The sequence below is a fragment of the Cottoperca gobio genome, chromosome 11, assembly GCF_900634415.1.
Source record: "Cottoperca gobio chromosome 11, fCotGob3.1, whole genome shotgun sequence".
NCBI classification, from domain to species: domain Eukaryota; kingdom Metazoa; phylum Chordata; class Actinopteri; order Perciformes; family Bovichtidae; genus Cottoperca; species Cottoperca gobio.
Genome location: NC_041365.1, coordinates 1,394,513 through 1,408,324, shown reverse-complemented (window position 1 = coordinate 1,408,324; position 13,812 = coordinate 1,394,513). Strand labels below are relative to the sequence as shown.

The window sequence follows — 13,812 nt, the reverse complement described above, 5'->3', positions numbered from 1 at the left end:
ATATGTGTGTATATATATGTGTATATATATGTGTATATGTATATATATGTGTGTATATATATGTGTGTATAAGAGATCAAACTGGATTTTTGGCGCGTGTCAAACGTCTGAACATCAGTTGTGTGTATAAGCTGACGAGCTGACAGAGGCTTCAAATCTGCCAGCTTCCAATTCTGATGCCATTTTGTTTTAAAACCACATCTTTTGAATTTTCCCTCTACGTCTGTCTGTCACGTTGGACTCATTTACTTTCAGTTTCTGGAAAACACAACAGTAAATGTATGAATATTAACTTTACACACACACACACACTTAACCCTTTGGGATATTCTTAGCAGCTTTTGTACACCTTTCATCACAAGTAGTGCAATTATACTCTATAGCTCAAGAGGGTTGTGCATTTTATTATGTCCATTTACTCTGATTTTTAAGGTGCATAACAAAGTTTTTTAATTCTGTTAAAAGCAGCCTATTCTTGCAGCAGGTGCCTCTTTGTTTGTGAACCGTATCAAGTCCTTTAGTTGCCATCCGTCCACTCACCGCTTTCATTTACAGTAAGCTGGAACTACATCCTAATATCAGGTCAACATGGTGTACCGGTCCCATCGACATGGTGACTCACAGTGCAGGTGAAACTCACGCTGTGTTGGTTGTGTTTTATTTTTGGGTTGAAGTCATCATAAGCTGAAGTCACATGGACATTTCAGGGAAAGAAAACAAAAAGAGCAAATGAACCGCGATCATTTTTTTCAGATAACCCCTCTGTGCTTTGCTTCGTTCTGTCTGTGCGGCTCCTGGATCTACATTGTATCCTGTTCAGGTATTTTTGTACAAATAAGGGACTGATATATTCTCTGTTTATTGGAAATTAGAATAAAAGACAACATTGCTATAAACCAAATATGGCTGGCCTGGCGTTGTATTATTCTCCTCCTGCTTCCTGTTTGGAAGGTGTACTGTTAAAGGGCAGAACCATTGCATTACACACCCTCGACAACGAGACGTATGTGAAGAAAGAGACGGCTCCTGTGACCCGCAGCTGCTTGAGGTGGAGCTAGTTTGAACAACAGTTAGTTTAGTGAAATGGTTCCCAACATAGGGGTCGGGTCCTTCAAAAGGGTCGCCAGATCTGAGCGGTGGTGAGATGATTAATGAGAGGACGGAAGAAACAAATGTGCTTTCATCATTTGGACTTTTCTCTAATCTTTGATGTTTTAGTAAAACACAGGATATATTTTTCTTCTTTGCGCCCCAAATAGTTGAAACCATCAGAAATGTTTAGAGAAATGTCTCCAACAGGATCTGAAAGCATGGAACAATAACACTTCCTAATTTGCTTAATAAAGGAGGAAACGCAAATAATATAAAAAAGGTAAATAATATAGAAATGCATCAATATAAACCTAAATAATAATAATGTTTTAATTTTTTTAAACATATCTACATAAAAGGTCAAATTAAATAGGAAAGTAAATAAATAAGGAAGCAAATTAAAAACAGAAATATCAATTTAAGTAACATTTTATCAATTAATTAATATATTAATAAATTATGATATATTTGTTGTGTCATTTCATTTTACAATATTTGTGAGTGCAGAGAAGCAGTTCAGCTGAAGTGAAATTTAAACTAAAAGTATTTGTTGGGATTTCTTGGCTCATTAACACAAGCCAAGTCAAAAGACTGGAACTTCCCACTGCACTTGAACGCTCCAGAACACTGCTGATTTGGAGTAAGACACTTTCCAAGAGTGTGTGAAAACCTAAATGAGTCTGAAAGGCATCTAAAGTTTCTGGATGACCTCAAATATGTCCGAACAAACGAGGTAGAATAATACAGATATTATTTTTATAGTGTTTTTGGCCTGAAGCAAGCAAACTGACTGCGATGTGATTGGATGAAATCCATTCCTGAGGAAGAACCTTGGTGCAGGAAATATCCCCATTTATGTTCGTGGATTTTTTCTTTCCTGTACATAACGTGAAGGAGTTGTTTCAAGAGGCCACAACAACAACAAACCTCAAAGGATTGTGGGAAATGAATCACATAAATATATATATATTATATCAAGAGCCACTTGAGGGCAGTGCAGACCACTTTGCTATTTACCTTCACACATAATCGTCACAATTTTATGACACTACTGTGATTTTCTTATATATATATATCTATATATTTATGATAAACTATTACTTTAATTTGAATGACTTTTTTATAACACGTAATTGTGATTTTTTAAATAACTGAGAATTATTTGACTTTTTTTTGACACTTTAATTTGATTTCCTTATACAAAATATATTCTAACAATTAAATGATTATTTTAAAAATCATTATTTTAATGATTTTATTAAGACAATGACATTTTCTTTATCATAATCTTGAAAGACCTATTTTTTTATGATTGATAATCAGCGACCATATTCATAAATATTCCTGTACAGAGTTCCTAGTGATGAAATTCTAATTAATTATTAATATTAATTAATTATATTAAAGGTTTTTCTAAGACTTATAGAGAAGACCAGCCCCTGGGAAAGAGAGTATTCAGAGCATCTTAATATTCATAATTCACCATGTCTTAATACAGACTATATTCTCTGACAAGGCTGTTACACGTCTATTATCACTTTCCTTTATTTTTTATTTTGCTTTTTATAAAAGAATGCATCTCTTCTTCCATCTGAGAAGTTTCCTAAATCCTCATTGTGACCAAATCTAACCCACAGCTGATTAAAAGTAACACGTAGCAGTTCAAATCATAAAAACCAACATAAAGAAACAATATGTTAAACAGGGTACATGTGTTCATTGTGTTTAATTTTCAAATAACCGATGGCAAAAATGAGTATTTACAAGAGAAAATATGTATGATCTGTACAAAGAAATATACATGCAAAGATACAAAACATAAAAACGTGTAATTTATGAAACAAATATGACAAAAAAAAAAAACACCTTTTTAAAATAAATAAAAAGGTAACAGAGGACTGCGATTTCTGTTTCGGACACATCTTAACTCCATATCGGATCATTAAGTAGTTACACCAGCGCTATCGTGAGTTTTAGTTTCCAGGAGAGGAAACATTAAATTGCTGCTTCAGGGTTTCTTCTGACACAAGTAACGGGAATTTATGGAAGAAATATTTTGGCAACAAGTATCTGTACATAAAGTTGGAACACCATTTAGTAAATGATGCACAAAAATCTCCCATTTGACCATTTCAACGAAACGTAAACGCTTCATCTTCCGTGAAGAATAAATCTTTAATTCCCAGGACTTTTTAAAAAGAAAGGACACGAGACTAAATCAACTGATCGTATCCCTCCAACATAGCGTTTAACTAGTGTAAACAGTCATTCCACATGGTCACAATAAAACATTTTATTAAGTACTATAAAGCTAGAGCAACTTTGGTGTACCAATACTACACAGGCATACAGTACAAAAAGTGTTAAATAATGTTTTTGATCAAACGGTCATGATTGTAGATTGTGACCTCTAACGCGGCCTGGAAGTCATAACACTCAAGAGATCAAAGAAACACAAACTACCAGCAGTGCTTGCAGTACCAAGTACATGCTTTTCACTAGATTTATTACAGATACAACAGATGTCTTCATAAATAGTTGCATAAAATGTTAAAGCCGCAACATTGCACATGATAATCAAACATAACATACAATGAGTGCATTTACAGTAATTTGTCTTCCTCTGCCTCCACATTCACGTCCCATCTGATTGGCAATCACCGCTGCCGCTGAAGCTCCGACAGTCTCACGTCCTGCCATCCCAAAGCGGGAGTCCGCTGTGAATGTGAGGGGGGAAGAAGGCAGAAGTCTATATACAAGGTAAGGCTTAAACATCTCATATCTGCGCAACGCAAGTTTTGTTCTAGGAAAAGCAAACGATGGATGTCTATTGTTTCCTCTCAGATTGGACAGTGCAGCATTGTTATTCGCGACATGGTCATCATGGTATCTTAGATTAGGTACATTATATAAGCGCAGCCATCAAAAAGCTCTGATCGGACGTATAAATGTCTCAATAAACCTCAGTTAGTCTCCAGGTGTCTACAGAGTCTAAAGTAGCACAGCAACTTTCAACTGATCAACGTTTTTCTACAATTATGTTTAATCCTTGGAAACGTAGAGACAGAACTTTTCCTTTTTTTTTTATACATTGTTTCTATAAGAAAGGGCTGCTTCTCAAAAGTCCTTTGAGTTACAGTTTTAGTGTAAAAGAGCAAAAACACACAACGTCTCTGTGTCCCTCCGGCGACGGGAGGGAGGGCAGTTTGCTCTCGGCGCCATCACTAGCTTTGTCGGCTTCACTTTCTCCTGAAAGCTCTGCGTCTGTGCAGCGGCGGATCGATCGATTGGCTCTTCTGATCAGCTTCAACGCTTGCAATGGAAAATAAATTACTTTTTTTTTTGTTCTTTTTGTTCACTTTACTACAAAATCGGTTTTGAGTTGAAACCAGCAAGCAGCAGTAGACAAGGGCATCCATTAATTTACGATGATTGGTGAGAACTCTGATTGGCTCTCAAGTTTAATTTGTGAAAGGACTACAGGACTTTAGAAAATCAACATTCTGTGAAAGAGGATAAGCTCAGCATTCATTATTTCTCCTTCCTTTTACATCCAGACCATCAAGATGCTCAATGCCAGAGGAACCTGCAGCCCCTACAGTCCAGCAGGGAAGAGGGTTTAGTATCCGCTCCTTTAAACTCGAGGCTGAAGGCGACTTTGGATGAAGCTCCTGACTCCTCCGATGGCCCGGGCGTCAGTCTGATTTTTCCTCCTGTCTATGAAGGAGATGAGGCGGGAGGTGTCCAGGCAGCCCTCTGCTCTGGCCCGGCCGTCATCCGGATCGGCCTGCAGCCACGCCTCCTGGAGGCAGAGCCCAGCTGGAGGCCTCTGGCCCGGGTCGGTCCTCAAGAGCAGGCAGATGAAGTCCCGGGCCGCCTGGCTGACGCCCTGGAAGTAATCCCTGGGGAAGCTGAAGTCTAGCCGGCAGATGTTCAGGCAGGTCTCCTCGGCGCTCTCGTCAAGGAAGGGGGAGGCGCCGCTCAGCAGCACGTAGGTCACCACGCCCAGGCTCCACAGGTCAGAAGTCAGCGACACCGGCTCTCCAAGGACCAACTCTGGGGAGGCAAACTCGGGGCTGCCCAGCAGAGGGTGAACGTAGAGGGCACTGTTGAGCTGGACAGCATCACCAAAGTCTGTGAGTTTGACCGTTGGCTGGCCGCTGGAGCTGTGGGCCACCAGCAGGTTCTCAGGCTGGGAACAGAGATTACAGTGACACCATTAGTCTGGTCTACTTGAAGCAGGTCATCATGCAAGGGAGGTAGGGAGCTGAGAGGATTGTACTGAGACTATTTAAGGCTGAACGGAGGGAGGAGCGAGGGGGAGGAGGTTTTGCTGCCCCCCGTCCGTGCCGATACTGTCTGCAAACTAAGGCCGTGCTGATCACAATCTACTGCAGGCAATACACCGACTATGGATAACTTCATTTCCCACTAGTCCTTTGTAGGTGAAACTACTTACTTTTACGTCCAGGTGCACGATCCTGCAGTTGTGCAGGTAGTGTAAAGCTTCTAAAACGTCCCTCAGGTAGCAGGCCACTTTCTCCTCCGTCAGATTCCCCCAGCTGACGATGTAGTCCAGCAGGCGACCTTGGTCAGCCCTGAAACACAAACGCAGACCATCAGATGTTCATCTACGCATGTGCAGAGTTTAACTCTAGAGCTCCATGTGATTTAAAGTTTTTATGCTCACATCTCCAGGACGAGGGCGTAGCTGCTGGGGGTTTCATACGTGTCGATCAGGCCGACTATATGGGGGTGTTGGAGCCTCTGCAGCAGATTGAGCTCCTGAGTCACCCGGTCTCTCCTCATCAGCTTCTTGTTCACCTGTTTGACCGCCACCAGACGTTTGGTGCCCCGCTGGTCACAGCGCTTCACGACAGAGAAACGACCCCTGGAGAGAAGAGACGGGACATTTTGTTCACGTCAATCACATCTGAAAGGAAACACTGAGCGTCAGGTGATACGAAGGCGTGTCCATTACCTGCCCAGTTCAACCACCTCAGTGTAGTGAGACTCAAAGTCGTCTTTCCAGCTCACTCTGATCCCGTCAGTGGACACCGCTGAAACGCAGAACACAGATAATCAGTCCATGTCCACACTTGTCAGTTGAGCTCAGTGGATTCTGTACATTTGTTCTTACCTAAGACTCTGAGGCTAGCTGATGACGTCACGCTGCCCAGCTCGTTAGTGGCAACACACGTGTAAACGCCATCATCCTCCGAGGCCACGCCGATTATTCGCAGCGTTGCTTCACCCGTATCACTGAAACAAATCCATTTTCAACTTCGTCACTATCGAGCGCCGACTTTCTTAAACACAGTCGACAAACGTAAGAGACGATCAGTCCGATGGAGCTGTAGCAACATGTCTTACCTGTAGGCGAAGCTGAAGTGTCCATTGTTGGTGAGGTTGCTCTGGTTGGGTCCCTTCCAGGTGACGGCGGCCCGGGGTCGACCACAGACCTTACACCTGAGGGTGACGCTCTCTCCGTCGTCACACGTCACGTCACTCAGAGGTACAAGGAACTCTGGGGGAACTGAAAGAGGACGGAGAGTCAGAGGCCATAAGTTCTGTTCATCTTTAAAGAAACTCAATTCCACGAAGGAACACTCACCATCGTAGATGTAGTTTGGATTTAGAAGCTGAAAAGGAAGAAAAGAATAAAGCGAGTGTGAGAACCACAGTGTGGAGCATCAGCACCACATCCCCCTCAGGTGTCCTGTCTGTACTCACCTTTACAGAAACCTTATTGGCCAGACCTTCTCTGGACTTCCTGTAACCGTTTTCCAGCTTGGTGTCTTTCTTCACCTCCTTCTCCTTCTTCTCAGACTTTTTGCGGATGCGCAGGGACGTATGCCAGGATGAAGACTTCCTACTGGGACAAGAAAATGGGTCGATTAGAACCGAACAAGTAGGTGAGAGCACGAGTTCCTCATCGACGTCCTGAAACATCGTGTTGGCCTACCACAGTTTTACCAAATAATTACAGAACAGTAAAAGTAATGTTTGTTTTTCCTACTTCATGGATCCCTCGGGGCAATCGGGGACCATAGCCGAGGTGTGTCCCAGCACAAATCCGGGGATCCAGCCCTCGGCGGCGGGGCCCTGCTCCGTAGCCGCCCTGAACACCAGAAACATGTTTTGCTGGTTGCTGGCCAAGATCTGGACCACCTCGCCCTGACTGACGCTGATCTCATCCTCCTTCACAGCCATGTAGTCCTGGGTCACCAACATGGTGGATACGCTACTGCTGCTGCTACTTTCACTCTGCACCACAGGGACGAAACACGGACACAACTGTAAGTACAAACGTGCGTCGTAGTCAAATCTTAAAGAAATGTGATCCTAATACTTTGGTGAAGAACAGTAAGAGAAAAGGTCAAAGCAGACCACAAACACTGGACACAGAGGTGTGGTTAATGCCCCCTTCATGAAGTCTCCAGTTAGCGTGAAGTGAAAGAGACTAAAACAGCAAGTTATCATCTTCTGCTTGAAAAAACAAACAAACACAGAACTGGGAGAAGGAAGGCGGGAAGAAGATGAAGATTTCCATTTCCAAATCGTCTTTGCTCTGCAGCTCCAGGCAAAGACGAGCGGAGGAACATTAGGCTGAATGACAGGATCTCTGGTGAGGACGTTTGTAGGAGAAGCACAAACGTTGAAGGTTAGTTGAAGGAAAAGTACATTTCAGTAACACACCATGAAGACAGCAGGAGGTGAAGGACGGCCAAGAGGAAGTCAGGTGTTAGTATAAGCTTTGTTAGAGATCAGAAGGAAATCTAGAGACAGTCTTGAAGAGCTGATTGAGGTCCACTAGAGAGGTGAACCTGAAAACATCGACAGTGGAAACTTTAGTTCGAGATTGTCTTCAGAGAAAGCTAGAGAGGATGATGTTGAAGAGCAGTGAAGGTTGTCAGAGATGCGTAGTAGGGGAAAGATTAGTAGCACCGCCTGCAGCGGGACAGGAGACAGACAGGACAGACCGGGCCTCCCTCAGCCTGGGTGTTAGTCGGTGCAGCACTGGGCAGCAGCTAGGTCTTACCCCATTACTCTGGGTGGACTGGATGGACTGCTCGCTGGCCGATGAGCACGTACTCATGCGGTCGGCTTCCTTGCTGTGCGTGGAGTGTCTGTGGGTTTGGCTCCCAGACCCAGAGCCAGTCTGGATCTGGGTCGAGTTCTGGCGGACCGGAGACTCTCCTGCCTCCGCCGGGAAGGTGAACGAGCCAGGCCGGCTGGCTGGGGAGCCCGGCATGGAGCTCCAGAATCCAGATCCGGACTTCTGGCCCGGGCTGGGAGGCGGAGGAGGGAGGCCGTCCTTGCCGAAGGCAGGAGTGGCAAGGGGGGGGGGCCATAGGGGACACGGCTCCTGGCCGTGGTTTGGAAGTGGGTGTAGAGGGCAGGGGCCCAACTGTGGCGCGGGGAATAGGGGCTACAGCATTGGGGGTCTGTGCTTGGTCCTCTGGGGTCTGGATGGGGCGCTTGCCCTGCGGGCTACCCCCTGGAGGGGGTAGGGGAGGAGGGACAGGACTTGGGGACGAACCTGGATCATAAGTGAGCAAAACTCACACCTCAGTCAAATCTTTAATTTTGCCATACGAAACTAATTTCACAAATGATAGACGTTTCATACCTGACATCTTGTTTGGGCTGTCGGGTTCAGCCCCGGGTTGGTGACGTAGGGGCTGGGGCAGGCGGGAGGGCTGCGGGATCCTGGAGGGCTTACGAGAGCCACTCTGGGGCCCTAAAGGGACGGCGCTACCCTGGGAGCTTCCACCTCCGGCTGCAGCGGCCGCACTCGACCCACTGCTGCCTCCACCCGGAGCTCCCACGGCGGCCACACATGGCCCGCCACTCGCCCCTACATGGTTCTTCTGATACTCTATCGGTGAGGTCAGAGCTGTAAGGTACGAAGGAAACAAGGGTTGCCATGTAGCAAACAGTTCAGTCTATAAAATGTGTGTGTGTGTGCGTGTGCGTGTGTCAGCCTACCATTGAGGAAGTTGCGTTGGCTCTCGAGTATCTGGCTGATCTGAAGGGTCCACACCTCACGCACCCCTGGGTGGGAGGAGTGAAGCACAAAGGACTCGCTCGACCGAGAAGTGAGGACGAACTTACAGGGATCGCTTTCCAAGTTCTCCTCTATCCCCAAACAGTTGACCTGCAGGCAGAGGGAGATGTACGTTGTGTTTTAAGTCAATAAACAGCTTTAATTGACGATATAAAATTGCATTTTTGCTCCAATAAACATTGGGAGATTCTTTCTATATTGCATGACATGACAAAACCAGGCTGACGTGTCTCCACCAGAGGGAGCTACAAGCCCTTTGCACTTCCTTCTACCCTTTATTCAACTGACACACACACACACACACACACACACACACACACACACACACACACACACACACACACACACACACACACACACACACACACACACACACACACACACACACACACACACACACACACACACACACACACACACACACACACACACACACACACACACACACACACACCGTTGCCCCTCATATATCAGTTACCTTGATGCTGTTCTTGTAGAGGAAACCTGGCAAGGAGAAACCTTTCTTCTTGTCGAGGGGCTCGCTAAAGATGACCACCTGCTCAAAGAGGAAGACTCTCCTCTCCTTCATCCGGCCCTCCGGGTCAGACACCATGAACGTATCCTGCAGCAAAAGGCGGCCCTGAGCCACGATCTTCCCCTGGGGAGGGAGACGAGCATGAGCGGAAAAAAGGGGACGATCAGGTACAAGGACGCACAAGGGACAGTGGAATAGCTTTTGTTAATAAGAATTCATTATTTCGTTCACAGTTGGATGTGACTACTTACATCATATCCCTGAAGACGGCCGACATTCATCATGTCGTTGCACCTCTTCGGCACGATGCACATGACCTCCACTGCTTTCTGTAACCAGGGACGATATGTTGATGGTACTGCAGAACATGTGCGGGTTGACTTTAAGCGATTAAGAAGAACGTCTTATTATCTTACCTCTAACTCCACAGACTCCAGCCCGGCCTTTTTAGAGTGTTTCAGGAAATCCTAAAGCAGAAGGAACTTTGTGTAAGAAATCTACGCTGATATTTCACAAAGTGTGAATATTTGAAGATATGTACATTTATAGACGGCAGATATCAGTGCAGGGTGTCATGTGTCGCACTGCAGACATGCACTGACTGCTATTTTCTTTCTTAGAACTATAATTGAGAGAATACACAACGAAACGTGTGCGACGTAACACCTTCACGCTGCTACATGTATGTAATCGGCTGAACCATCTCCAATGACAAGACTCGATAAAGGTGAGCGTGAGCAGCAGGTAAAGCTCTGGCGCCCCCTGCTGTACTGTAACAGACCAACCTTGAGCAGCAGCTGGTACTTCATGATCCTCTGCACCGGCTTGATGAGCAGGTCTGTGATCTGCAGCCGGTGTCCGAGCCGCAGCTTCAGGTCCTACAGAGTCAAAGGTCAGAGGTTAGGTTTGCAGCATCTGAGGGTTGAAATCGTCAGAAAATAAATGGGCTCATACCTCGAAGTAGGTGTCGATGTACTCCGAGACGATGTGCTCCGACTTGGGCTTGTTTTGACAGTACACCACGTACATGTTCAGTCTCCGTTCCTGCGTACAGAACGCACACACGATTACATCATGATCGAATGTATACAAGCGTGTAAAACATTGTGGATTGTGGACGAACCTGTTTGAGAAAGAGCGGTCCCAGTCTGTCAGGGTCCTCCAAACATTTCTCCAACTCCCCGAGATAGAAACTAAAACATGACAGAGACAGGAGAGAGGGACGTAAGCTCCTGTGCTGGTGAGTCTGAACACGCTCTGTATGCTCCACGTGTGTGCGTCACATACTCTTTGTGCCAGTCGTAGATCTGGTGGATGTTGCCAAACACGATTTTGTCTTTTCCCTTCATATCATCAGGGACGCCCTCCTCCTTCATCCTGCTCATGTAGCCCTGATGATGGACACAAACACTTATGTACAACAGGGAGTCTGGAAAGGTCAACATTTGAAATGCTAGTCAGAGTAATAAGCTGGGAAACCACTGTGCTGGACTTACTACAGAAGAACTGTACAACTAATACATCAGATAAACTCACCTCCACCACCAGGCCCAGGTCTCTGACATAATCTCTCTCTGTCTCCACCAACTCCAGCAGAATGTAACTACAACAAAGACATTCAAGAAATAAGAAACTCCTCCTCAGGGTGTATTTGGGATCTAGACAAAGGGGAGCAGACGTACTGTCGTTTCTTGAGGATGCTGTTCCTGCGTTCGTCCATCTCTTCCATGGGGGAGGAGGAGGAGAGGAGGGAGTTGTCAGAGGGGTTGAAAGAGGGAGAGCTGCTGTCTCCCTGCTCCACCGACAGTGAGCTGGGTCTGTCCTCCAGAGCCTGAAACCAGAGACACAGAATGTAAACGTGACATTTAGCATCTTCAGGAGCTGATGCCACATGCTGGCAGCTTTACTCCATGTGCACCGAAGAGCTCTTAAATTTAAGTCCTACGGGAGTGAGCATGGAGGTCGCTGAAGTCAGGCGTTGACAGTTTCATTTATAAAATGTTGTGCTGTGGAAGCCAGCGAGGACGAGGAGGAAGAGAGACACACTTTTAAGTAAAGGGGTTTTCTGTGGAGCAATGGCTGCTAACGAGTGACTCCAGAGCAGAACTAGTACCAATGTCGATCTAGAGTGACGTAAAAGTCGCATGAACTCCAATACGCACAGACCTGTCTGTGATTTCGGACCACGTATTTGTCGCCCAAATCAAAATTGAAAAGATCCGATTCACGGGAAACAAAGATCGAACTCACATAAATGAGCAAAAGTAAAAAAATAAATTGAAGTTACAAATTCTGATGAACTGAATCAAACTTTCATTGACAGAAATAGCCACGGCTAAAATAACTTTGCGTACAAAAGGGAGTCAGTTCTCGTTTTCCTCGGTTATCCTACCATCTTGCTTTTGACCAGCTCCTCGATGGCGCTCACCAACTCAGCGGCGCTGGGCGTCTCTGAACTGGATGGACGGACCGACAGACGAGAGGACGTCTGGGGAAGAATACAGAGATGAGAGCAGGGAGAGAAAGACGGCATTACAACCTGATAACACATATAATCTATTCCTGCCGACTCTAATCCTAAAACTGTACTACAGAGAGATACAGAGAGATACACCAGATTATAATGTGTAACTGACACCAACTTATTAAAAACACACAATTCTTCATCTCTTAAAACAATAAATGCTCCTTTCAATGGATATAATCCTCGTGCTTAAGATTCATTTCAAGGCTTTGCTTGTTCCTGCATTAGGTTTGTTATACTTCTGATGTTTGAGTGATGCGTAAGTGAAGATGTTTGTTAAATGTTGTAGTCTGAAGAGAGATCCAGAGAGATGTTTCCACAAGTGAAACCCCACCACGTGTCACGGGTTTAAAATCTGAAGGTTCAAAGAAAGTGAAAAGGAAAAGTATATGAAGAAAAGAAAAAAACTGTCAATGAAAAGGTAAAAAACATGGAGGCAGAAATCGGGGTGAAGTAAAGTAAGAAATGTGGGGGGGAAAGGGAAATGTCAGAAAATGGTGACGGGGGAGAAGGTCGGGGGGGAAAAAGTGTCTGAATGAAGGAAGTTTCCGTTGCTTTCTCGGGTGATGATGACCATTCTTTGAAATAAAGAAAGGATGCTCACAGAGCGAGAATGAAAGAGGTATTGATGCATGTGTGTAAATATAGTTCAGGAGAATCTCACCCGTGCTGTGCTGCGCTGCAAGACTTTCCCCAATTAGGTTTTCTGGGTGAGGCTGTGCGCCCTTCAGCGTTTAGAGATGCCAATTACTCGCATGGGTAATGAGGTCAACGCACAGAGGGTAAAACGGAGATGAGGACGAGCGGGCAGGGCGGGTGAGAGGGGGGGGGGGGGGGGGGCAGTGAGGGGTTGGAGGATGATGGGAACACGGGGGGAGCTTTTGAATTGTCACCTCAGCGTGGGTTCATATTTAGATTATTATCTATCCGCTCAGCTGACAGGGGATCCGACTTATTTGTGTTGACGTCTACTTTCTTTTAAGCCAACAAACTTCCCCCCCCCACCTATAAGGGATAAACATGCAGGAAAAAAAAAGCTCTGGTCCCGTTTTACCGTAACAGGCTCAAGGCATTACAAAATTCAAAATGTCGCGAATGAGGCATTACGGCCTTCTGATCTGTACTAAAACGTCCACGTTGCCATTTAGAGTTAAGAGCTACACGCGTCTTCTCTTTATCTACGTTTCCCCGTAAACGCCCTCGCTCCTCTGCCAGGCGACTCTACAGTGGTGTGTTGTAGAAACAGGGCAGAAGTCAAGATGAGTGAAACTATGGATGGAAGGAAATAATTCTGCACTAAAAGAAGTTCAGGAATGTTTAAAAGTTCAGAAAAATACAAAAGTTAGGAAGAGTGACTTTTAGGGGACAGAAAGGTGGTTTTTAAATAGAAGAAAGAAGCAGCTAGCTTCTTTTTCTTTCAATTGAGAAACTGTTGTAGAAACCAAAGACAAGGGCTTTAGCAGGTAGCGTTTAAAGCTGAAGAGCGGGGGGGGGGGGAGAGAATTAAAGAATTGACCGAGGGAAGAGACGGGGGGGAGCAGGGCATTTCAGATGGAGAGGTATGGAAACTGAGACAAAGCAAAGACAGGA

At 45.2% G+C, this 13,812-nt stretch overlaps 1 protein-coding gene across 1 annotated transcript in view; it reads right to left on the bottom strand.

Annotated features, from left to right (window-relative positions):
• Window positions 1–2,799: 2,799 nt before the first annotated feature.
• LOC115016178 (triple functional domain protein-like) overlaps window positions 2,800–13,812 on the bottom strand; it is a 74,707-nt gene continuing 63,694 nt past the window's right edge. The window contains 23 exon segments of the mRNA XM_029443859.1: window positions 2,800–5,284; window positions 5,552–5,690; window positions 5,783–5,983; window positions 6,074–6,152; window positions 6,233–6,354; window positions 6,466–6,628; window positions 6,707–6,734; window positions 6,826–6,964; window positions 7,112–7,359; window positions 8,135–8,435; window positions 8,437–8,635; window positions 8,726–8,992; window positions 9,085–9,253; window positions 9,642–9,821; window positions 9,950–10,027; window positions 10,115–10,165; window positions 10,484–10,576; window positions 10,653–10,742; window positions 10,822–10,891; window positions 10,986–11,089; window positions 11,235–11,301; window positions 11,381–11,529; window positions 12,091–12,186. Of these exon segments, the coding sequence (XP_029299719.1) occupies window positions 4,727–5,284; window positions 5,552–5,690; window positions 5,783–5,983; window positions 6,074–6,152; window positions 6,233–6,354; window positions 6,466–6,628; window positions 6,707–6,734; window positions 6,826–6,964; window positions 7,112–7,359; window positions 8,135–8,435; window positions 8,437–8,635; window positions 8,726–8,992; window positions 9,085–9,253; window positions 9,642–9,821; window positions 9,950–10,027; window positions 10,115–10,165; window positions 10,484–10,576; window positions 10,653–10,742; window positions 10,822–10,891; window positions 10,986–11,089; window positions 11,235–11,301; window positions 11,381–11,529; window positions 12,091–12,186 (3,591 nt within the window). The 3' untranslated portion in view covers window positions 2,800–4,726.